The sequence below is a fragment of the Apteryx rowi genome, unplaced genomic scaffold (assembly GCF_003343035.1).
Source record: "Apteryx rowi isolate R43461 unplaced genomic scaffold, aptRow1 scaffold_452, whole genome shotgun sequence".
Taxonomy (NCBI): domain Eukaryota; kingdom Metazoa; phylum Chordata; class Aves; order Apterygiformes; family Apterygidae; genus Apteryx; species Apteryx rowi.
In genome coordinates, this window is record NW_020450708.1 from 163,741 (window position 1) to 189,050 (window position 25,310).

Sequence of the window (25,310 nt, forward strand, 5' to 3'; positions counted from 1 at the left end):
AACGCAGAGGTTGTTTTACATACTCTGAATTGTGGTATAAGAAGTTATTGCTTTTTTTTTTTTTTAATCTTCATGCTGAGTTCAAATTTGGAAACATATGATTAAATCTGTTGATTTGCTTTTCATGTAGATGTGGCTATTTTTTCCTTGTATTGAGATCTCTGAATACACATATTTTGTAAACAGAATTTTCCCCAACCTATAATCCATGTCCTATTCCCATTTATTAGTAATAATACTTTGGTTATGACAGCAAAGTCTGATGTGGTGAAAATTATAGTTGTGACACAGGTAGAGATTTGCCAGAAACAGAATAACCATGAAATCTACTCTACTTCTGGCCTCTTAAACAACCAGCAGAATTCTTTTCAGTTGTCTGATGTGGTGCAGCAACTGTGTTATTGTGACTGCTTAAATTAACTTGTGTCTTGTTGTAACAAGATACGTTTCCCATTGCAATAGGCAAGACAGCCCAATGAACTAATATCCTATCCCTGTTTGCTGGTGGGGGCAGTTCAGCGTCTGCTTTGCCAGCATACATTTTGTTACAGCAGTTTATTGCCTTCTATTTTGAAGGCGAAGTATGTACTAGAGTCATCTCTTTTATGGAAGAACATCATGTGAATTAAACAAACTAGCAGGAAGGAAGCAATTTAAACAAATAATTCAAATACATAAAAGCTATAGCATTCTGCTTTCACTATGTTGTATTTCAAGTCCGGGCAGACATGGTTTAGTTAAAAAAAAAAAAAAGTTCCTAAAACCATAACAGACAATTCCTGTACATGCTTTCTGTTAGATTTATTTTCCTTCTGCTTTTGAATGGGAAGGTGTTAAAGATGCAACAGTTATGGGGAAATTGCATGAGTGTTAGCCTTGCTAATGTATGTCTCCTGATTAGTAAAACAGCTAAACTCTTGCTGAAGACCCTAGATGCAACTCCAGGCAATGCAGACTCCTCTTCGTTTAGGATTAGGAGTCAAAATAACTCATGTGAAGTAGCCCATGGTTCTCATGTTAAACCTCCCCCACCACAAACTGGCACTTAAGAAAATGCCATACTGCATCATTGAAAAAGATTTTAGTTTTTTTCCAGCTATGAGTCAGGATGCAATGCAAATAAAGATGAGAAGACTCTCTTGAATTCCTCATGTTTTTGTCTGTACAAAGGCAATCTTTGCGCTCAGAGAGCTCTGGACCCACTCAGCTTGTGCCTAGCAGGTAACTAGATTTTCAAAAGTGGACAAGAATTAGAGTAAGACCAAGGAGCCTATTCCTGCCTACCTTTCAGAAGAGAAATCTAAGCCAACGGACCAAGCCAAATTTGGCTTGAGGTACATTTTAACCTGAAATAGCTGGCCATATTTCCCAGGAGAGGTGAGACTGTGAGTTTGTTTCTTCAGACATTTCATTGGTTAGGTGGGATAAAGGGAGAATTATACCAGCCAGAGATTAAAGACATCAAATCTTGGTCATCACACAGCGTAAGGCGACACCAGTCTGTCTGAGAGGTTGCTCACGTCTGCCTTTGGCGGTCATTACAGATTGTTTGGTTGTAAACCTTTAAGGTGAGAAAAAACATTTTGTAACTCTAGAAATGAGGAAACAAGCAGGCAGTTGTGATTTTTGTATTTTGGATCACTGACTTTGAGGGCAAGAGCACAGTTTTCTTCTCTTTTCAGTGGCTTGTTTTGCCTTACTTGGATACATCTGGTACTTGTTTATACAATGTGTAATTAATCTCTGAAACGCGTTGCTGGAAGTTATCCTTGGGCCAAAAGATTAGTAGGATTCATATATAATCTGGAGCCATGGTTACCTCATGGGACAAAAAATCATTTAGAAGGGATATAAACTTTCACACTTACGGGCTTTAATCAACCACTAATGACAGGAGTTATGGAGAAAAACCTTTCCCTGTGGGCAGTGTTTTTCCGTAATTATTATTTATGGGAGTTTTTACTCCTTCCTCTGACACCTCTAGAAGAGGGCAGCGCGCGCGACGCGGCGGTGGAGCGGAGGTGTGAGCTGCTGTGTCGGGCGGCTGCTTCGGGGCTGCCTGGCTGAGGCTTCTCAGTTTAGGTCGGCACCGCCTTCGTCCCCAGACCGTTCTCCTCCTGGTCAGGACGGGAAGGTTCTCTTAACGCTGATACCAAGTCTTTGCTGGTTGTCTGGAGATGGCTGTTTGGGTCAGTCCTTTGTCTGCAGATTTTTCAGTTTTCCACCTTGCTAAGGTGATGCAATACTCTCAGTTCAGTAGGAAAATCAGCCAGCAATTTGTCACGATGCTCTAACTCTAGTGTACTGTAATGCAGGTAGGAGTTGGTCTGGCTTGTAACCGCTTTTCCCATAACTAAATGAGCAGGGATGTATGAAGGTGGGAAGGGGTTACTTGGAAAATACTCAGACACCAGCATTGCAGTATATTCTACTAGACAGAAAATTTATTACAAGGGATGCAAAGCCTTCAGAGTGAGCACAAGCACAGGGAATAGAGATGCTGGATTACTTTACCTTAATTGCAAGTTAGATAAAGTTGCAGCTAGGGGCCTTTAAATCAGATGTTTTGTGTGTGCAGATATATTGTTACCGTCTCAAACAGCAGTGATAAAAAAAAACCCTTCAACACTGAATCAGTTCCTGACTTGTGACAATGGCCTGTTGTGTATGCCGAACATCTTTGTATGTATAGATAAAATGTATCTCCAATAAGTATGATTAGAGTTAATTAGTGAGTTCCTTTTGCTGTTACTGTAAATAGAAACATATGCTGCTTGACATAAGGTGATAGAAACAAAAGGATCAAAAACTAGGAACTGGAAAATTATGTCTAAAATCAAGAACAGGGTGTACATGTTGTTTTATTTAGACATCTTATATCCTTTTTGTCCTCTCTCAAACACTTTAAAATGGGATCATTTTCACTATCATTTTAGATTGCTTGTTCATGTTTCACCAGAGAAAAAGTTCCTTTTCTAAGCTTTTACTTTGTGTTTTTGTTCTCGTATTTTTATATTTAATAAGAATTTATTTTTATGGTTATAGCTGACCCTAGATTCCAACTTGGGAACAAAATATAAATTTCCTGTGGATTCTGAATGGTTGGTTTACTATGTCAGTTCTTGTAAGAATTGGAAGGATTTTTCCTGAATAACTTACTGAAAAAGGATTTTGAAACATTCTTGGTTTATGAAGAAAGGTTGTAAAATACAGTAAATGTTACTCTCTCTTAAGCTGCTGCTCACCAATTGTGGTACAAAATAAAATTCATAATTCATTAATTCCTTTCCCACTTTTGCTACAAGCAGTGATCTCTATAGTTAAGTAAAATTCTGATAAGTGTTGGCAACCCAGCATTTACCGTCTCAGAAGGAAGCTTTTTCTCTTTGCCCTAGTATCTATATAATAGTCACATGAACACAAGAACTTGCAGAAGTAGGGATGATATTTGCTGCAGTTCAATTCAAATAACTAGACTTCTGTATTTTTCCTACTATTTTGGAAATGGGAATTTTTGTCATTAATTTAAGCAAGGTACTAAATAGCCTGACTGTCTCCCGGCACTGTCAGTGCTTTTAAAGTTCAGCAAATACTTAAGTACTCTATTGGTTCAGGAACAACATGCCCGGTAGCTTCAGATTCAAACTTTGGTGGAGTATCCCTTTTCTGCAAGAGAAAAGCTTGAAGCCTGTACAGCTCCAGAAAGAATCTTACGTGTATTGCAGCAGGTAAAGTATGATTTACCACCTACCAACTCTATTTTAGCATTTGTAAAAGCAGACAATAATCCTCTTCAATAGTGTTATGTAGCAGTTATAACTAGCAGGCCTCTGCATATGATGGATGAGTAGAAACTGGAACATCAATGTTCATTGCTAATGGGACCACTTCACAAGCAGAGTAAGGATGTTGTAAACTCTTTCCATATGATTCCAATGAACAGGAACGAGCCTGATACCTCTACATGCTGCTGATGTGCTTCATTTCAACAACAGACCTGTTTTACAAAGCAGTACATAGTTTGCTGCTTTTCTTGTTTTTCTGTTCTCTCTGAATTTCTGTCATGCCAACTGCTTTAACTGAGGTAGCAGCAGGCACAGAAGGTCTTCTGTACACTGCAGCATGCTAGAGATCACATAGGATGCTGTTATCCTCTTTTTTTCCTTTCTTTTTTTAACCTGTAAGCAGATTTGAAACACCAAGCAGGTTTTTAAAATTTCGTTTTTCCCCACATAATGTTTTAAATGAAGTGACAGACTGAGCAAGGTGTATGGGTGAACTTCTCTCCCTTGAAGTTCATGTAGTTGTGCTATTTTCTGATATGATAAATACTTGGGAAACTTAGCTAATATAAATGATAATGATGCTTCTGTTCAGAATTTCTAAAATAGGCCACTGAGAGAGCTTTCTTGTTTAAAACAAAAGAGGAAAAGAAAAAATTCAAACTCTTACAGAGCACATTTTATTAATGAGAATTACAATACAGGAAAATCTGGTACAGATTAGCAAAGAACAGTAACAGTGTATCCAAATGGAACTGGTTGGATAATTAAATTCCTTTAATAGGTACTGAAATTTAAACCGCTTGATCCCACTGACGTAAGCTTAACTCTTAACAGTCATGGAACTTGATTCGAAAAGTGTAATGTGGGAGAGAACTGGGATGATGATTAAGGATTTCAGATACCCTGGGAGGAGATTTATGCGGGAGTAAAACAATAGGCACTTAAACAAAGCAAAAAGTTGTGGCTATGAAATACAGAAAGAAGCTTTAATAAAAGTCTGTTTATATAGGGGTGCAGTTTATACCAGCATTAATAGAACAAATTGACTGCAATAACCTGATGGCAAGTAAAGGACACTAAGTTTGAAATCTTTAAGGAAAATCCTGGTTTTTGCTGTTCTTATTCTCTTGTAGTACCTGTTCATGTCTCTCTTGTCTGTTTAGACTATATGTTCTTCCATATGTCTGTTTTGGTTTCCTATTTTTATGCCCAGGATTACAAAAGGGCCTCATTCTATGTTTCCTTTTCTCATTACTAGAATATCATTTTCCAATAGTAATTATAATTTATAAAATACCTACAGTGTATAGTACTTTCCTTTTATTGACTTCAGTAAAAATGAAGACAGTTTATAGAGATGTCGTACAACTATTAGCAGGATTTTACCAAATGGCTGACATGCTGTCTGCTAGGTAAGAAAGAAAATGTTTTAGTATGATTGGCATAAATGAGGAAGTGCTGCCAGTCATAATATTGAGCCATGTGTAGTTTTTGTTTGTGCTAACCAAAGCTGTTTGCAAGCTTTTAACTGTAGTTTCTATTTTACTGTCCCCTAAGATGCTATTAGTGTGCTGAAGGGATGAACTTTCTGGGGCAAGCAAATGCATTAGTTGAGAGGATAACAAATTTATGAAAGCAGTTGAGTGCCTGTGGGCAAGCATAATGAGCAATACTGGATAAAAGTAGGTTATTTCCCCTAAAATTGAGGCAACATTTAAATGTTGATCTTCTCTTTTTGTCTTCAATGTTTATATCAGAATTCTGCTTCATCGCCAGTGAATGACACTAAAGTGTACAGCTAATACCTATTACTGTTTAATGCACTCCAGTTTCCCCCCCTGAAATTTGGATTTCGTACAAAGCTGCTTCTATTTTACTACTGTTTAATTTAGGGCGTGATCTCAAAAGTTCCCAATCTAGCTGGGCTTCTTCTGTCCAAATAGCTATAGCTATCTTGGTCAAAAAGGGCATATTTTGATCTTCTTAATTTTCTCTCATTTCCTTCTGCAATATGTTATTTTTGAACATAATGGCAGGGCTGACCTTGGTTTCTCATATTTTGGCTGAGACCTTTTATCTTTTTCCCTTTTCAAAATGACAGTACATTGCTCAGTGTCCATTTTCCCTCCATCTCTATGTTTCAGCAGAGTTAGAGTAGATAAGTTCAAAGAACTATATTACTGGCTTCTCTGTTTCTGAAAGTACTTATTGGGAGAAAGTAGGCTACTGCTTTTAGAAGTTGAAGAAGTTAAACATCGTGTTCCTAGCTTAGTGAACTAATCTTTTTCTGCACCTCTGTTTTGTAGTATCAGTAAGATCTTAAATAGGTTTTCATTAGTTACTGCTATGAGTTTCTTTTCTCTAAACCCAGTAGGAAGAAGAAAAAGCAGAGAGCTTCCTCTCCTTAATTCTTTGATGATTTGGGGATGTTTGTGTTCCAAACATAGGCACTTAAGTAAAAATTTATTTTGGGGGCAACTGAAAGAAGCTGTAATGTGCAATACAGGCTTTCCAGTGGAAAGTAAACACCTAGCTTACTCTAATGTATGCCTTTAGCTGGTCATACTTTCACAGTTTTGGAGGTAAGGGGTACCTGTTTGTGAAGAACAGTTCTGCAGACTTTCTTAAATTGAAGTTGAAGGCAGTTTTGAGAGAGAAGTAGACAACAACCTATCTGAAAGAGTCACGTAACTCGTGATTCTGTGTGTAATACTTCATACGAGTGGAACCTGGCTGCAGCTGGTCCCTCAGAATGCCACGCCAGGCCCGTTACAGTACAGTGCAGATTTACACTGCAAAAATCAAAAATCTGTTTTTCTCCAGTTTGCAGCCCTCTTTAGTATCACAATACTGTTCCTAAAGCATGTGTTGCAGCTTTAAGCATTCCTAATTAAGAGTTTGGGCCTTGTTCCTCTCCTAAAATCTTAGGGCAAACTTTGAACTCAGCAGAAATAAGATGAAGTGTACAGTTTCACCAGCATGTTATTTTGAGTTGCAGGTGTAGGCATGGTGTGACCTTTCTGTTTCTCTGAATAAGAATAGTGTGAAGCAGTGAATAAAATGGACCACTCAGATTCCAAACTTTTTGGAAATGTGAATCTTGCCTCTTAATGAGAATTTCCTATCCTTTCTGAAGATCTTTAACTGCATTAAAGATGAGTGCCTTATGATCATTAGAAGAAACGCAAGGCTAAGTTATCAAGGGCAGACATTTTTCTTACAGCGCAGTAATTTATATGAGCAATAGCAATGTCTCCACTCTCTTCACCCAATGAAGGGGTTAGACAGTGACTCTCCATTCATTTTTCATACGGAAAACCTCCTGCTTGCCCTTTTCTGTGCTACAGATGATGATGCTTGTCAAAACTAGGTTCCTAAAGTTCTTGTGAAGCTAAGCATGTGAAGAAAAATGTTTGATTTTGAATTAAGAGAGTAGTTTTTTTTTTTTTATTGCTAGTCTCCTTACAGTGTCTTGAAGATTGATAATTAGGATAAATTAGGATGCAAAAATAATTGTGCTGGTCAAGAAATTTTATTAAATATTGTAATCAATATGACACCTCTCCATTAAGGACAAGAGACCACTAGAGAGAAGATTGAAGTCAGTGATGTTTGCCTTTAGATTAAGGAAAGCATTTATGGAGTAGACTTCCTTTATATCTACCAGTAGTGTGAGTGGGAAAGCTTTAAAATTAGTAAATTGGACCTTAAAATCTTAAAGTGATGTTCTGAAAAAAAGTATATGCTGTGTTGTCCCTTTTTCAGACCTTTAGGATTCATACCTTCAAGCTTTTCTCTGGAACTGCAAATAAGAAAATAACCTTTTCTGTTTGTGATCTGAGATTCTTCTGAAGTAAACAGAATCCAGGTCTGGAGCTGCAAGAAAGCCACCGTATTGCTCACACTAAAATATTGGAGTAGGACGAGTTCCATTTTAGCTCATTAAAGGCAATACTTTTCCTGCTGTGGCATAAGGCTATTTAACGTGGCGTTAGACTCATCTAGCGCCTCGTGGTTTGAGATAGGGTTTCATAACCACCTAGCAATAGGATGCAATGAAGTTGCACTGTGCTTCAGCAGTGACAGTCTGCCTCTGTCTTCCAGTTCACCTGGTCAATCACAGATTCACCCAAGGAAGAGGATCTCTTAAGTGACAGGTAGTTTCTAAAAGTTTTATTAGCTCAGCTATTCTAGATTTCTCTTTCTGTTTCTCTGATCTGCCTATTTCTTTTTTATTCCTCTGTTTGGGTATCATTTTGAGCATTATTGTGTTCCTGGGTCCCCTGTGCACATCCTCTTTTCTTCCACCTAAAGATTTAATCTGGGATAAAGTTGAGGATTTGAGACATTTTCCCTAGCAGCAGTAGTTCTGACTGATCATAATGGAAGCTGTAAATCTGAGATACGTTGACTGCATATGAGTATGCAGAGTCGATATGACCCTTTCTAGGTGCATGGACCTACTGTGTGTGTGTCGCACTAGTGGCCTACAAATGTACAGTAACTCCAGCTCATTTACCCATATCCATGTATGTCCCAAAGTCTGAGGCAGAAATGCAGCAATCCTAAACCCACTGTACCATAGGACAATGGACACTAGGGCATCTACTTTGGACATCAAGAAAACTTCACCAGGAAGGCAGTGTAGCAATGGAAGAGACTGTAATCTGGTTACCATGTATGATTGCCATTCTTGGAACTTTTCAACACTTGGCTAGACAAAGCCACAGCTGACTTGAGCTAGCATTGCTGATAGTCCTCCTTCGAATGGGAGATGGGCTGGATGATCTCCAGAATTTCCTTCCTAACAACAGTTCTACGCATCTACATTTTGCTATTTTAAGCAAACTATTTATAAAATAAAACTAAAAACTAAATGATCAGAGAGATAATATTTTGTGAGTTTTTAGAACAAATTAAGTAAATTCAGTAAATCAGATTAGAGTTGCAAGCTTTCTGTAAAAATGGTTCCCATGTGAAACTTGTTTTTTCCCATAGCTATATCAATTTTAATTAAATTTTCCAACAAATATTTATTGTGTAGAAATTGTTCTACTTTGGTATGAATTCAGAAGGCAAACAAATTTGAAATCTCCTGTGACACAGAACTGTCTTATTTCAACCAGCTTTAAGAAAGATGCCTTTTAAAGGGATCCCTGTGCTGTCTTCCGAATGTGTCCTGTATTTTATTGTAATTCACAATAGAGAACTACTTAGAAGAAGGGTTTGTGAATGGAGACTAGTCACTTAAACAAAAACTTCTTTCCTACAGTACAGTATACCTCAGTGTGCTGAAACCCATATTGCTCCACTTGGATTACTGCTGCAGTGCCTAATGCTGTAAAATTAAACTATTCTTTGCTGATTTTTTGTAAGCTTCCACTAGTGTTTCAGATGTGCAGACCTCTCATAGTAATTTTGCCGTACATCTTATATGCTTGTAGGGGTAACTTCTGTTAGAGTCAGTGAACTCCCACTGTGTGATTTTAGAAAGTACAGTACTGGGGGGGAAAGGGTGGAAGCTTGTTAGAGGCTGCTTCTGCTAGTTGTAGTTTTAGACTAAAAATTGATGAGGATATGTTTTGGTAAGATTCTTATATTCTAAATTTTTATAGGACAGTAGGCCCAGTGTTTTTGGAAGAGGGACTTTGGCTCCTGGACGAAAGGCTCCCCATTCTGTTTTACAGTTTTAAAGATCAGAGCCTGCTGCATTTTTCTCACCCAAGAATGCTCCATACAAGTTGTCATGCTTGCTCCTGAGTCCCACCTAATCTATAATGTATGATTGTAAGAATACTTAAATATCATTGCTTTCATTCATAAATTTCAAATCACTTTTCCTAAGATGCTAAGTGTGCTTCCTCCAGTTTCGCAGACAGGGAAATGGGGTGCAGAAAAGCGAGGCGATTTACTTGAGGTCATGCTGCAGCTGAACAGGGGAGCCAGGAGCAGAGCCTGACCCTGGGGACTCCCGCTCAGTGCTTTAGCCACTGGACCACCCTGTCTTCATCAGCACGCGTTCCCTGATGGGAGTTCCTCAGGAATCCAGACGCTGTGGGGTGACGTCCTTACATATGAAGGCTACAAAGCAAGACCACTATTGTCATTTAATCAAGGAGATTATTTTACAGATATAAGGCCAGTTAACACATTTTGAGTTTGATAAGCAATGGCAATGCTGTTTCCTGTTTTTCAGAGATTAAAATGGACTGAACTATGGAAAGTTTTCCATGGTAAAGTACTGCTGTAAATGTTTCTCCTGGTAATGCAATTAGGAAATATTGGCCCCAGCTAATGTAACTTAAACAAAACATGTTGTCCTCGTCAAACTTGTTCAAGTTGTTAAACAGGCATGGCCTTGTCTAAAAAGAAAACAGGGGCATATAGTGTTTCCATGGAAACTCAGTTAAAATGCTGATTTGTGGATATGATCATAATCAGTACCATAATCTAATCTGATTGAATTAAATGAAAAAGAATCTTAGTTATGAAGTCAGCACTCTATACGAGTATCTCTACACATGCAGAAGTCATGTCTGTCTTCTGTCCTTATAGATGCTTTCTAGCTGCATTTTGGATAAAGCAGGAAATTTTGAGTGGAACTCTTTCCTTTTTCCTATGGTCAGTTTAACCATTTTTAATGCAAAATTTATTTAAGATCAGAATTTAAAATAAATCTATCAACAATACTTTACTGAAGTTGGTAATAGCTAGCTGAATCTTTAATGTTTGTGTATAGTTTCCTTTCTTAATGAAAGTGGGATTTTCCCTTGGGATAATGCATGTTGGCTCTATACTATGAAAAAATAAGATAATCTTTACTTCCCTTACAGACATGCTGAGAAGATTTGTAAATTCTGAAAAGGATTCTGGCATCCTTGTTTGAGAGATAGCAGTAAAGTGCAGAGTTGATTGAATTTGACCCTATTAGAAAATTAAATATGTTTTATAAAATGCGGTGTAGCAACATTTCCAAGAGGACCTCTGTCAGTTAGAACTGGCATTTTGCAAAGTGATATTTCAAAGATATCTTGTTGCCTAGTGGTATTGGAAGGAACATAGTAGAGACTTCAGAGAAAAACCCTAACTTTTACTGATTGCCATATGAGATAAAGGCTTCTGGAAATCCAATCAGTGTCCATCTACTTTTGGTACAAGCCGTAACAGCTACAAAAACTTGGCCTTTGGAAGCTTAACTTTATAAGGCAGTAATAGGTTGGCCTCTAAAAGACTACATCATTTCTGAAAGTTCCTGCCAAAAGTCCTTTTGCCTGTAGGTTTGAGGGCTTTTTGCATCCTCCAGGGCTCCATTCTGGAAGGTGCTAAGTGTTCTTATCAGATGCTGAGCATCCCTTAACTCTCACAGACTTAGGAGCACTAGCAGTGCTCTACACCTTCTAGGCGAAAGGTCCAGATGAATTTGCACCTATCTTGCAACTTAGTAGAAGCAGAAGCTATTTGGGATGATAAATCCTTATTTTAATGGAATGTCAAAGACAGCTACCTTTCAGCAAACCTTCCTGATTTATTTCAAAGCTATTCCATTAAAGAGGATTACAGCTGGTATCCATGATATTGATTTCTCTCAAACAAAATATTAATGTATACTTCTAAAATATGCTTTACTGCTGTATCGACAGCTAAATCCTACTAATCATTAGGGTATAAATAGTAATATACTACTTGTTGAAGCATCTGGATAACGGTTTATATGATGTAAGTATAGCACATTTGCAGGGCTATTGTGGCAGTCATGTCAGCACTTTTATACTGTTTCCAGAAGTTAATAACTCACACAGAGAGTTTCACTCATAGTCATAACTTGGCACACAGGTCTCAGTCAATGACTGCATTTTATTAAGAAATTTTAAAATTCTGCCAGGAACTTTTAATTTTATCAGTCTCAATATTTTTTAGACATTTTCTTCCTTTGTTGTTTTTTTTTGGAATAGCCATTCAAAACATTTATTAAATATGTATTTGGCCATAAATTAGTCAGTAGATTATTTTTTGTATTTTGTGGCATCAGGAAGGTAATTTGAGCTTCGTCTAATGAAGCAAATAAGCTTTTGCTTAATTTTCAGCAATATGAAGATCTCTATCAGTTCATGAATATGCACAAGATCAGACTTAAGCAAACATTTCTGCTAAAGGTTGTGTAGGCTTATGTTTCTGAAGCTGTTACCTTGTTCTTTCTCCAGAAATGTGACAAGTAGACAAATCAAATAGAAAGCTATTAGTCTACCCCTTAATACCTGATCTGTTAGTTCCACATTACCTATTTTTTGCAGTTCACACATCTGAACTTCAAGCTACAGAAAACAATCAAAGAGAAGTAAGTTAGAGAATGTGAAAAAGAAAAACTTGCATTTTAGTGTACAGGGAAATCTTCCAGTGTTATTAATTAAAGATTATCTTTTATTCTGGTATGGCTTAAATCTCTCATTCGGGATATTCAGGATCACTAGCTTGTAGGTAGCTCATATCCTTGTTGAACAAATAGTCAGCTCTGCTCTTTTCTGCATAGAGATTAAATGAAAATGCATTTTTGATTCAAAAAAATGAAAAAAAAATATAGGCAAACCTGCTTTTGCAGATATTACTCTTCATGGAAAATTGATGTATATTTTTTGCTGCCACTGCCTCTTACCAAGTTCAGTAAAACCACAAACAAGAAGGTTTGTATAGGGTGGTTGCAAGTCCATCAGCACTATTTTTTTATATTTACAAATACAAAATATCTAATGGAACTATTCAAGTAATTTTCAAACACACAGAGGTGTTTGTGCCAAGTGTTTTGGTTACATACATTTTTATGTACCTTTCTAAATCTATAAATTACCACCATGTGATTAAACATCAAAAATATGGTTAAACAAATTAGTGGTCTTAGAAAAATAAGAACAGGAAAATTAGTCTGGAACATTACAATAAATATGTATTGACTTATAAAATATCCAATAGAAACCCTGTTGAAAGGATAGCAATTTATATTCATGATCAGGTACATCTAATGTATTATTTGTCTTCAAATAATATTACCCATCTTTGTAGTAACTCAGATGAATTTGCTAATCACAGTATAGCACAAGCAGTGTTGCTATTATTATTATTACTATTATTATTATAATTTTTATTATTCAATAAGAGATCCGCAACTATTTCCAAATGATGTGATTTGATAAAATGCTGGTGTTTTCTCACCCAGTGTCCCAAGTCTTTTTGACTAATAGGATTTCCTGTATTCACAAACTTTGTATGCAAGCAAGTACCTACGACGTTAGCTGAGTAGAGCAAGCAGTTGGTAGTCAGTGTGTCCTGGAGGCAGGACAAATTGAATTCTGTGAGTCTTTTTTACCCCCTCCTGGCTAAGGTAGGTAGTAGTAGAAGCTCCATGTCTTGGCTTCTAGATCGATGCGGATAAAAGACAAAAGGCATTGAGAAAAGGCATTGAACTGAAGGGAAGTTGCAGGTTGGGGGGGGGAAGTTTAAACATGTGGAATGGCTGAGGAAAAGCAAGAGAAGAAAGTTGCATATGGGAGAAATTGGATGGAGACGTCACAGGTTCATTTTGCAGTGAATGCCATAAAATTTACCTTTAATGTCTTATCTAAAGAATTCTGTGTCTAACAGTATGACACCTTGTAGCCATTCTGCTGTGTTAGGATTTCAAATTGGGAGGAATAAGCCTTTTTAGAAATAAGAGCAATTGACGTTTCACCCATTTCTGAAATCAGCCTTTCTCATGAGGCTGAAAAATGTTGATCAGCAGTCTTTTTGTCAACCCAGTTGGTAGCCAAGATCAAATCTGAAAAAAAGAAGACACTGTCAGGAAGTTTGCACACGTTGTATTTTAGTTACAACTGGAAGCAGAGAGTCTGACATCTCCTAAGAGAATCTGATCACAGCCTTCAAGAGTTCAGATAAGGATCCGAATTTCTGGATGTTTGTCTAAACTCTGTGCCTCTTGAGATTCATTAATGGCAAACTTGAAACCACCACCCTTTGACTGGGATGTGAAAGGAATACTGGCTAAGCTACACTACCTACCAAGGTTAGGACCTCAGTTATAGGAAGTAAAACTAGTGCAACTTTTCTTGAGAACATTTCATGTCATGAATCCTCCCTTAAGATTTATAAATGTAGTTACAAATATATACTCTTATTTTTTGTTCCAGTCGTGGGATGTATGTGAATATTGCCAAAAAATGAGAGAGCAAACCCTATAAAACTAGAAAATGGTTTGGGAGTTATTAAAATACAATCACAGTTTCATTATTTTAGTCATACTGTGGTCAGATTTCCATCTTTGCATGCTTTTGGTACCATCAGAATTCAGAAATATTTGTCAGACTAGTGGCCACGCAGGGAGGTGCGGGAAGAAGGTGCCTGAAGGCTCACAGGATCTCCTTATAAAAATTCTGCCACCAGTGCAGTTTTCCTGCTGTTGATAGAGTTTGCCCTCTCTCTGCACGCTGCTGAAGCATTCCTGAGGCTAATAAAAATACTACCCAACCCACTTTTTATTTTTGCTTTCTTTTATGCTTATGGAATGAACCAGGTGTCAGGGATTTTCTAAAAATCACAGGGAGGATACTGCGGACACCAGACACGGCTTAACTGTGCCCCACCTCACCCCTTCAAATTGTACAGCTAAAATGGCTATTTTGTACTATCAATGTGCTCCTTGTATTTCTCAGGAGCAAGGTATGTATCTTTCCAGCATAGTGCACTTAGTGTAATTTTACATGCCAAGTGGTTACCTCCCTCCAGGCTTATGGGAGGTTGTTTTTTTTTTTCCTTATTGGAAAAATTACGGATGGATTCCCAAGTAGCTCCCCTGAGCTGTGCTCCTGGTACACAAAGTTTATCATGGGGTAAAAGAGTAGGTTTTTGTGGGAGCCCTTTGTTGCAGTATTGGCAACACATCAACTACTAACTTGTAAAGTTTGAAATACAGCATAACTGTCTGAATGATAATTTACAGATAACCTGTTTCCCTCCAGCCTCCTCAATGAAGCCTCTTGAAAAGGCAATGTACTTTCAGTCAACGGCCTCTATAATTTTTGAAGTTTTCACTCAATTTATATCCTTTTTGTGTTTCCTCCTGCTCCTGCTGCTACTTCATTAGTCCTCCAGAAGGAAGATATGTGTCAGGGAGTCAAAGGGAGTCTGGTTTATGATGGTGTTAACAGACTGCCCTCCACTGTTCAGGTTGTCAGGGGCTGGCTGCGAACCAAGTGCTTCACCTTTCCCTGGTGGGTTGAGTTTGGATGAACTTAGGCCTCCAAGCAGTCATCATCCTGCTCCCCCTTCAGCTTGGCCTCACATCAGGTTCCCAGTATCTCCTCCCTTTCTGCCTGAGCTTGGCCTCCAGGAAATACCAGTTGCCACTGCCTTCCCTGTATCTTGGGAGTCTCCCTCCGGACAACTGCTTCCACCACTAATTCTGAAAATATTCTGGGAAAAAATAGTAGGTTTAAGGTCTGTGAATAAAGTGGCAGAACTTCAACTTTCTCCTATCCCTGTAAGAAGAATTCACACATTTACATGTAGCATCCTAATAGTTCTAATGAAGAAAGTATTTTTTGTGTTAGTTAAGAAGTTATGACATATTATGAACACTGTATTGTCTCACATAAAAAGCTTTGACACTGAATTTTATATATATGTATATAAATATATATAGATTTATTATTATATATAAATTTGATGCTGACTTTATACAGCACTTACAAATTAGACCTATGAGTGATCATTCCACTTACTTGAACACAGGAAAATAAAGTTAGGATGCCAGTAATGATAGCCAAGTTTTTTTCTGAATATTGTTTGGAAGGCAAAGCTATGTGATAATTCAGACTTTGAGATTATTTGTATTTTACATTTGTTTCTACGTTGATAAGAGACTCATATTTGGAAAGAGCAATCTGTAAATGTTATTGAGGTTCAGATTTAGATAGAAAAGGTAGGTGCAGATTTACATGTATTTTAAGTGGATTTAATATTAAAATAATTTTAAGGTATCTAAATATGCAATAGACACCTAAATGATAACATCTATTTTTCACTACATTTGGAGCCCAAGAGAGATTCAAAGCTTCCCTTCAGTTATGTAATGTTACCACTTGACATTTTTCAGTTGAGCAATAAGTCTTTCTTCTGCTGTTTATCAATGAAAAGGAAGTGTGGGTAAAGATGAAAAAAATGGGTAAAAAAGTAAAGGATGAGGAAATCTTTCATAGTGTTGGATCTTGGTGTCCTCTTCGGATCTGGCATACTTTTGCTAAGCATTTTTAAGCAACGGTTTGTAATATTCCTTGAATTTCTTGTGAAGTATGGATTATCCAGATGCGTATAGTAATGTAACGATAGAAGCTAGAGTGATCGTATCTGCATAATAAAACACTGTTCCTTGCCCAGAGAGAGAGTTCTGCTCTGTGATTCATGCCTATTTGTGACCTTAACATGGTTTGGTGAGTTCACCTCTGCAATGACATTAATACCAGGCCCCTAACTAAAACTCCGTATTTGTAGGTCAGGCAGGAAGGCTTCATGTTGGAGAAGCCACCAGAAAAGATGTAAAGCACTTTAGAAATCTTCACCGAGTTAAATAAATAGATAAACAACACACATTTTGGAGAACAGAGTTTGTGAATACCAATAAGGTCCTATCCAAATGCATAAGTGATATTCTATTTTTGCTAGGGTAAAAAGTGTGCTTTACTATAAGAAAAAGAAAAGGAAGTACATATGAACTCAGTGGTTTGGTACAGCTTTTTGCTAGTTATACTCTTGTCACAGACTACTTACAAATATAATTCATTATAAAGATGGCTGATGTCATCAACAATTATTGAGGTTGCCCAACATTTCCAGTTATAAGCTCTTGTTTTCAGTGTATTAAGAATTTGCCAGACTTAAATTATATGGTTGATATTTTCTGTGTTGGTTGTCTGACCCAGGTCCAGACATTCCCGAAAATAAAACTAACATTTTTCATGTGAAAAGAAAATTCTGGTGATCTTTCGTTTCAATGGAGGAACTGAAGAAAAAGGGGTGGGTGGGATGAGAAGAGGAAGGTATGGGTAGAATGGAAAAGATCACTGAGATCAAGAAAGAAACTGAATCAGGTGTGAAGTTTGGAAGGATGAAACTGCATTTTACAGTGCAAGTAGACTGAAAGTAGGATTAGAAGCACTGTGGGAAGTGCATATTTGAGGAGTCCTCCTTCATATTTTTTTTATATCCTGCAGTGATGAAAGAATGACTATCTCTGGGAATATAGCTATGTTAGATGAAATTGGAGCATAATTATATTACTATAAGAAGGTGCTTGTTGGAATACCTCTTATTTATTAGCTAAGACTTCTTGGAATTGAGAGAAAATGTCTGTAAATTTTCTTTTAATTACAGTACATAACATATGTTTTATAAGTACTTTGAAGGTCATCAGCTTTGGAGGTGGGAGTCTTCCATTAATCTGTACTAGACGTACTTTTTGGCAGATATGTTGCTTATTACTCAGTATTATGCTTTGGGGTAATATTCAGCTGCTCATTCTTTGGCTAAGCTAAAAACCAAAGAGAGTGAGATTTTGAACTGAAAGAGATTTAGAGTATAAACAAAAGTAGGGCAATCAACTTTTTGCAAGTATTTAAGAGCGTTCTGGAATATTTCACATTTGGTTATTAGATATTTTAAAAGATAGTAATAGGAAGGAACAGGAGTTGGCAGAAGGGGAATCTTAGGAAGGAACCTAAGCTTAATACAGAAAGGCAGTGTAGATATAAGAATTAGTCCTGGTCCAAATCTGTCTCCAAGGTCTCTTATTTTGAAGCCAAGTTAAACCTCATTTAAGATAGTTCCATCAGAGGTAGGCGGTCCAGAGTACCAGAAGAAAAGTATCTTCCATTTCAAAATGTTGAGGATCTTTTATGTGTGAGAAAGAATCTTGGGCTGTAGTGTATTCTCTGTGGGAGAAGGGAATGGAGACCCTAAGATATTTCTCTAGCCCTCCTGATGCAGTGCTTTTATATAGTGTTAATGGATATTCCACAGAATGGAAACACTTCTAGATTATACTACATTTCCTAAATTCTATGTTTGGAATCCCTCTGTCAGGCTTATAGGAGGATTCAGCTTTTCTTTTGCTTGAAATAAATCAGTTTAATCGATTTTCCTCACTTATTTTAAGTAGGAGCTGGTCCTTTTTACTTAAAGTATAGGATCTTTCGTAATTCTGTGCACAAAAGCAGAGAAAATGATTTCCTTATCTGTTCATTTGCTTAACTGTGTAGATCTTGAAATTAACACAAGCAATTCTGATCTATCCTGAGTTGTTTTTTTTTTTCCTTCATTTTTTCCTTGATACTAAAGGCCCTTGACTCTGTAGACATTAAGCACTTACCAATGATTTTATACTCACAGCATCCCACTAAAACAGTGAAATATTACCCTCAACTGTGGTATCAACGCATAAGGAAATGACTTATTTAACAGAAATTATCACTGAGCCAAGAACTTAACTTTGTAATTCTCAACCATCTGTTATTTCATAGGTTATGTGCTACAGAATGGCAGCCACTTTATTAAATGGAAAAAAAAAATCTCAGGGGGTTAATGTCTGCTTTCCATAGGCAGCGTGAAAGCTATTTATTGGGATCGCTTAAGTGAGGTTGCTAGTGTGGTTTACACAAGCACTTGGATTTGTAATATGAATTTGTAATATTGCAAAATGAATTTGTAACATTCATTTGAAGCGGCACGTTTGTGGCACAGAAGGCGGAGGTGGGTGCATGGAGAAAGGCTGAATGTCGCTCCATCAGCTCCCGTTAGCAGGGCTCCTGTGCACCTCCAACTCCAGCTCAGTGCCTCCCCAGGGGCACCACACCGAAAGGCAGCAGTGGAGACGAGACCTTCTCTTCTTGTCTTTGAACACTCATTCTTTCCTGCCTGAAGAAAAATAATTTGTACTCCCTGGTGATTTTGTTTCAATCAACAGATGCTGAACTAAATTTGTATTTATATTTATATTCCATGCGAAGATCAATTATAGGGGTTTTGTAAAAATGTGGATGTTATCTGGACAAAATTGCAGCGCAGTTATGCTTTTTCCTCTATTCTCTGCTGTAGCTGTTACATCAAGGAGGCTAAATAAGGAATTAGTGACATGGGAGCTATAATTTTGAAGTTTGTACTTTTTTTTTTTAACATCTAGCCAATTTGTAAAACACAGATTTAAATATAAAGTAGCTTGGAGTGCAAATATTTCAGTCTGAATGCTGCAGGACTAGGGATTGCTCAGAAGAACGTATTGGCTCTAAAACCTTTTGAAGTATATCTGAAGAGTTCTTAAGGCATTGAATGACCTGACCAAAAAAGTGTTCTGTGATAGTAACACTGTTCTTGAAAAGCACAGGGAAAAGTCAGCAAAAATGCTTTAGTACTACCTAAGGAGTAGAAAAGAAAATTATTATTCCATCCACTAGCACTGTTAATTCTTTTGAATATAGGTTGATTCAAATAATTATAATATGAAATGTAGGAAATTCATAATTGCCACTTATTCGTATATCACATAGGATACTGAATATTTAGAAGTTATTCATTCAGTGACATGGAATTTCCTATATAGAATTCTTCAAGACGTTGCAAGGAACAAAATGTAAAGAGACTAAAAGGGTGAGATTAAAATCTCGCCTGAAGACACACCTCTTCAAAGAAATTGCCTGTTACTGCTTTCACCATACAGTGTTTATGGGAGCTGTGTTTTCTCCTCTTATCTTGCAACACAGATACACATCACGTAGCACTTCATTATTTAAAAACAAGTAAAAGGATTACAAAACTCTAATTGAGGAAATACTTCACAAGGAAAATGTGTAATCTGTTATATGGTATACTTAAAATGTTGCCATTATAACACTGTATGACTTTGACCAGAGTAGACTAACGTGTAAGGTATATTTCTGTTTTACCTTCTTCAGTAGTATTGCACCTCAGAGACAAGTGATAGAGCTCTGCTAAAAGGTAAAGAAATGAACTGAATCACTTTTAAAAATGTAAGAAATCTCGTAACTAAACTGGTAGTGCCTGGCCCTGCAGCTTCACCCAAACTACACTCCAGTTGAAATCACGGGATTTTGCTGGAGTGGGAGCAAGCCTGGTGTTTCTGCCTGATCCTTCATTTCCCCTCGCAGTCTGCCCAGGAAGGCACAGGCGTTCGTAGAGCTAATACTAACAAAAACAAAACCGCAGCCGCTTGCCTCTTCTCAGCTTCGCCAAGAAGGATGCTCTGTGTTTCCTAGAAATCAGCCCCAGGATTTCCGTCGTCTCTACATTACAGCGTTGCCTTGTGCAGCTCATTAAAATGGGCACGTGGAAGGTTTTACACATGGGCTTCGTCATCATTACCTTGGTACTGCTTTAGCTTCTCTCTCGTGTGGTGGGTAATTTCTACCGGGCACGAGCAAACCTTCAGTACCTACTCATTTTATTTAAGCGGTATCCTAGGCTATCTGTTTAGCACATCTCTGAAAAAGGTTTACCCTCGTATCATAGAATGGTAAAATAATTCAGACTGGGAGGGACCTTGTGAGGTCATCTAGTCCGACCTCTCCTGCTCAAATGTGAGTATACATAAAATATTAGTGCAGGAGAATAATATCTTAAATTGTTCCTTTACATTTACTATACTTTCATTAATAGTTTACAAGAACAAAAATGGAATTTAAACAAAGGTTGCTTTGCCAAGTATTTTAAACGGGCCAGCCACAGCAAGTAAAATAATCTCTAAATTACAGAGATTTATTTTAGCACTAACATGTAATAAAATATTTCAGAATATTTTTATTCTAATATCACTTTTACCAACCTGTACTGATATTTTACAATTTAGATGTGCTATAGGTTTGTATGTCTTGGACAGATAAACAAAAATGGGAGAACTTCCATAAGCCGAATTCAAATGAAGCAACAACTTTATTAGCCAGAGTAAAGCACATAATGGAAGAGATTGTTGTGTTCATCCTTTGTAACCTAACAAATGTTTCTTACAGGTTTAAACCTTAAACTGATGTTCGATAACAGCTCTGTTCTTTCACATCATCAAGATAATGAACTTGATAATTTAGCCCATTTTACCTTGGCAGCTCATTCTTTACTCTGGGCAATGGTGTCTATTAATAAAGAGCTTGAGTTCCAAGAGTTGACCTCTATCAGGACTCTAACAGAGCTATATCTAACCGCAACCCATTTATCTGTGCCCTTTAAGAACAGCAGTATTTCTGACTGTTAGAACAAGGCTTTGGAGACCACAGATCTGTTTTGTTCTAAACCCCGCTGGCATGACTCTCTGCATCAGATCTTTGTGTGAACTCTGGTATTCATTTCCTTTATGCATCATTTTCCCAGCAATAAAATGAGGATATTAAGACTTAACCACGTTTATTGAGTATTTGCGATTCTTCGTTGAGAGGTACTCTGTAGTAAGCATGGGCTGTTAAAGTTGTTAGTGTTTATAAATGACTGAGGAACAGAATATTGAAGGCATCTGGGAGTCCAGAGGTGGAGACAAGCATTTCGAATGCTTTACAGAAATAGTTAAGCAGGTTAGGAACCCAACTCCCACTGAATCAGTAGGAGTAAATGCCAGCTCTGCTTAAGCACTTTTGAAAATCTAACTCTTGAAAAATCTAAATAGTTTCGAAAATCTGTTTTTCAGGAACTCAGCAATTTGACACAGATTACCCCAAAGATGCCATTATAAAATCACTTGGGGAACGAAGCGGCTCCGTGGGTTTATATGTCTTCATTCCTCTCTTCCCTAGGGCTATATGCCTACTAGCTTACAGCCACGAGCCTGCTAAGAAGGGAGATTCATTCCGCTAGGTCCTGCCAAGTTATTTTCAAGTTGAGAGCTCAGAAACGTTTAGAGATGTGCAACATTTAAAAATGCACATTTTTCCAGTGCAGAGTAAAGACAACTGTTCCTCACTCCGGTTTCCCTTAGATATCATGTTGTAATGCTCAGAAGAGCATGCCCATTCCCTATCAGTTGCAAAACAGGTCTGCTCCTACATGGGGGTAAAAGCTGTCAACTTCACCTGACGTCTGCAAAAGATGATATTCGCTGCAGGCTGGAGGATTTGCCTTTCAGAGGCAAATCTAGGCTTTCATTCAGCAAGGTACCTATCTGTGTATCTCATGCTGGGCACATCGCTTTGTTTGGTGAATTCCGTAGGCATGTTCACAGGGGAAAGCAAGGCATACAAATAATTAATTTGCTGAGATCAAGAAGACTTTCACTGATATAAATGCTCTTGTATTCATTTGTACATGAGAAGATGGATCGGTGCAAATGGAATATGAGATTGAAATTTCAAATACTGATATAGGGTACAGAAGCAAAGTGGTTTCTTTGTGGAAAGTTCCTGGTAATGTATGTGTTTTGCCTCTGTTTCAGAAAAAAAGGGGGTAGGATGTGCAGATCACCTGTGTGCTAGGCATAAACCTAAAGGCAAACAACAGATGAAGAAAACATGTGCTGCACGGCTGTCAGATAGCATCTCCTCATTGACCATAAAAAAAATTACTAGATAATAAAATGTAGCTGGAGAGAGTTTCCTCTGGAGTTTATTTGAAAGCAGAAATGAATTTCTGTACTTAGTCTCTTAAGCAATAATGTCCGTGAGATACAGATAGCAAAAAACTATTTATAAAGTGCTACAATATGAAAATTCCTTATACATTGTATCAGTTCATTGTGGATTTCATACCACATACTTTTTTTTACCTGCTAACGCAAAATAAAATATATGCATGACAGCAGTATGTGTACATTTGCAAAAAACAGTACCAGTAGTCTAAGATATTGCAAAAAATGCAAATATGATTTAAAATGATGCCTGCTGTGGACCCTAGAGGAATGAAATGAATGAATGAAATTTCCTCCAAATTTCCCAAAAATTGATTTTTTTTTTGAAGTCATTGCTTGTTTTAAACAAAGGATTATTGTAGTGAATTTGCTAGAAGTTAGGGCTTCCGTCCTGCAAAGCTTTAGAAACTGTAGCTTTTATGAAGGGCCAGGAGGAAACAGCGTACTGAGGCTATAGATTAGTCATTAGGGCCCGGTGCGTTCTTTCCACCCTAGCCATTACACATCCTCTAAGCTACCTAAAAGAGCTGCAGGGCGCTCAGCCGGAGCCTGCTGAGACGTTGCGCTGGACGGCCAGGGCATCGCTTGGTACAGGGCCAGCCCTGAAGAAGCTCGGCCGAAAAGCCTGGCGCAGGGAGGGCTCCTGGCGCGGGCCAGCGTACGGCAGGTGCCATGCAGGGAGGCAGCCACGGCCGCGAGAGCAGGAGCTCCGTCCCCCTCTTCCCGACTTCTGTTTCATCCCGTTATTTTCTTGTGCTTCGTGAAGCTTGTCCAGACCTTTGCAGCGCAAATAGGCGAGGACGTTATCCTTCTCTTAGTCCGGCCATGCAAAACCAGAAGAACCGCCTGCCTTGGGAGCTCACGTGAGCCGCAGCAGCGTTCCTGTTGGACAGCAGTGCGGTGCAGCGCGGACAGCAGCGTCCTGCCGAACGGCAACACAGCGCTGATGCTAGGTCTGATATGAACCCCAGACTAGGCCAGAAGAAAGGTCTGCTGATACCAGGAAAAACAAACTCCCACCTGAAGCTATGGGAAATACGCTGTTTAAACCAATAATAGCTTGATGTGTATATATATATATTTTTTTAATGCAGGTTATTGTCATTATTAACCTTTTCTGGAAATTTGAAAACCAGTAACTAGTAATGTTTAACTCTTATACTTTCATTTGACATAATTGCACGTAATGCTCTTAATTTCAAAAAAAAATTAACCTTATGTTTGAAATAGACTTCTTGTGTTCCACTAATAATTCATGCATCAAATGGCCCAATGACAAATGATCATTTGAAATGGTAACCAGCAGTAGTTTTCAGCAGAAAACATGTAGTGCATGTTCCTACAGCTTTTACATTGCTACCAGTAAAATACAAATTTGAGCTAGACATGCATATAAATATGTTTAGGTTTTGGGGTTTTATGTTAAGTGTGGAGATACATGCAATTTGAATAATGTTTGCCTTGTTATCACATGTTATGTTAGCAATATCTTCATGTTTTAAACAAACTGTAAATGGCTTAAAATGTGACTGTGTGGTCTCTTCAATTTAATTACTATTGCCTTTTTATTATAGGTCTTGTCATCATTTTTCCTTCTGAATAGTTTTAAATAATCATTTTAAAGGAATTTTAACACACTGTTTTCATTTATATATTCCCAGCTGTAGGTATCCAGATGAAACTTGAATTTTTCCAGCGGAAATTTTGGACTGCAAGCAGACAGGTATATTTTAGTTTTCTATTTAATTTGTCACTGAATCCACAACAACTTTCTAACTGTGCAGATGACAATGATCTGCAATTTTTTGTTACAAACAAAACTATTGTAAACAAACAAGCTATTATAAATATATGATGGCAAGCTCTTCTTATTTGCCTTTCAGTTCATTATTACAAAAAAGAGCATTCAGTGGTCAAAAACAGGGGTAGATCCAGCATTTGTGGAGGCAAAGGGAAAGATTGTTAATTTTAGACTGCCAATGTACACCAAGACCCTGAAAAATTACTGTAGGTCCATTTAACCTTCTATCTCCCCCAAATAACAACATGAAAAATATAAAAACATGTTTCCTTAGTGCCAGTGCTTTTATTAGGTTGGTCAACACTTTTTGATAACGGTGAGATTAAATATTTTTAATACAAACATGACTTTAGTTAAGGTTTTTTTAACAGGTGGTTTCAAGGGACACCATTTGTGCTCGGTTGCTTCCAAGGGATTTCTTTAAGGACACAGCCGTGGCTGTTCCCGCGTGCTCCTGCCGTTGCTGCGGGAGGAGGCAGTCGGCGCCCGCGCGCTCAGGCTGTCTGCACTGCAGAGCGCAGCGGGGACAGAGCAGCAGCAGCAGCCTGGAGCGGGTTGCTTTGCTCGGTCTGGGGCAGTTTGAGAAGAATTAGCGGGAATTTTGTCCCCTCTAAAATTCAGAACTAATGTAAAGAAAGAAATTGTGTTGGCCTGACGCATGTAAACTTCCTCCCTAAGAAAAAGGGGAAACTGCGGACCAAATTCTGTGGCATTTTCAGTGATAGCAGAATCATAATTTCTGCCTTACTTAGGAGCTATCTTCTAACACACAGTGATGGAAATATCAGTTTGACTGATGAGCTTAACCAGGCTACTGAATCATGCTTGGCATTTATAGTCTTTAATAAACTATATCTAAAATGTATTTCTTATAGAATTTATAGAATTTGTACTTATGGAATAGAATAATATCATTTCTAAAGATTAGGAGATTTCTTCCCTATTTTGAGAATTATCTGGGACTGCACTATTTTGTAGAATAAGCACTGCTAAAATGCTGGTCATACCCCGCCCCTATTGGAAAATCATGTATTTGTGGCTGTGGAAAGATCTCCAAGCTTCTAAC

General features: G+C 37.7%; 1 protein-coding gene across 1 annotated transcript in view; it reads left to right on the forward strand.

Annotated features, from left to right (window-relative positions):
• Positions 1-25,310, forward strand: part of LOC112971748 (voltage-dependent calcium channel subunit alpha-2/delta-3) — a 187,307-nt gene that overhangs the window by 113,137 nt on the left and 48,860 nt on the right. Inside the window, exon 18 of the mRNA XM_026077430.1 lies at positions 24,105-24,166. Within this exon, the coding sequence (XP_025933215.1) occupies positions 24,105-24,166 (62 nt within the window). The remainder of the gene's footprint in view (positions 1-24,104; positions 24,167-25,310) is intronic.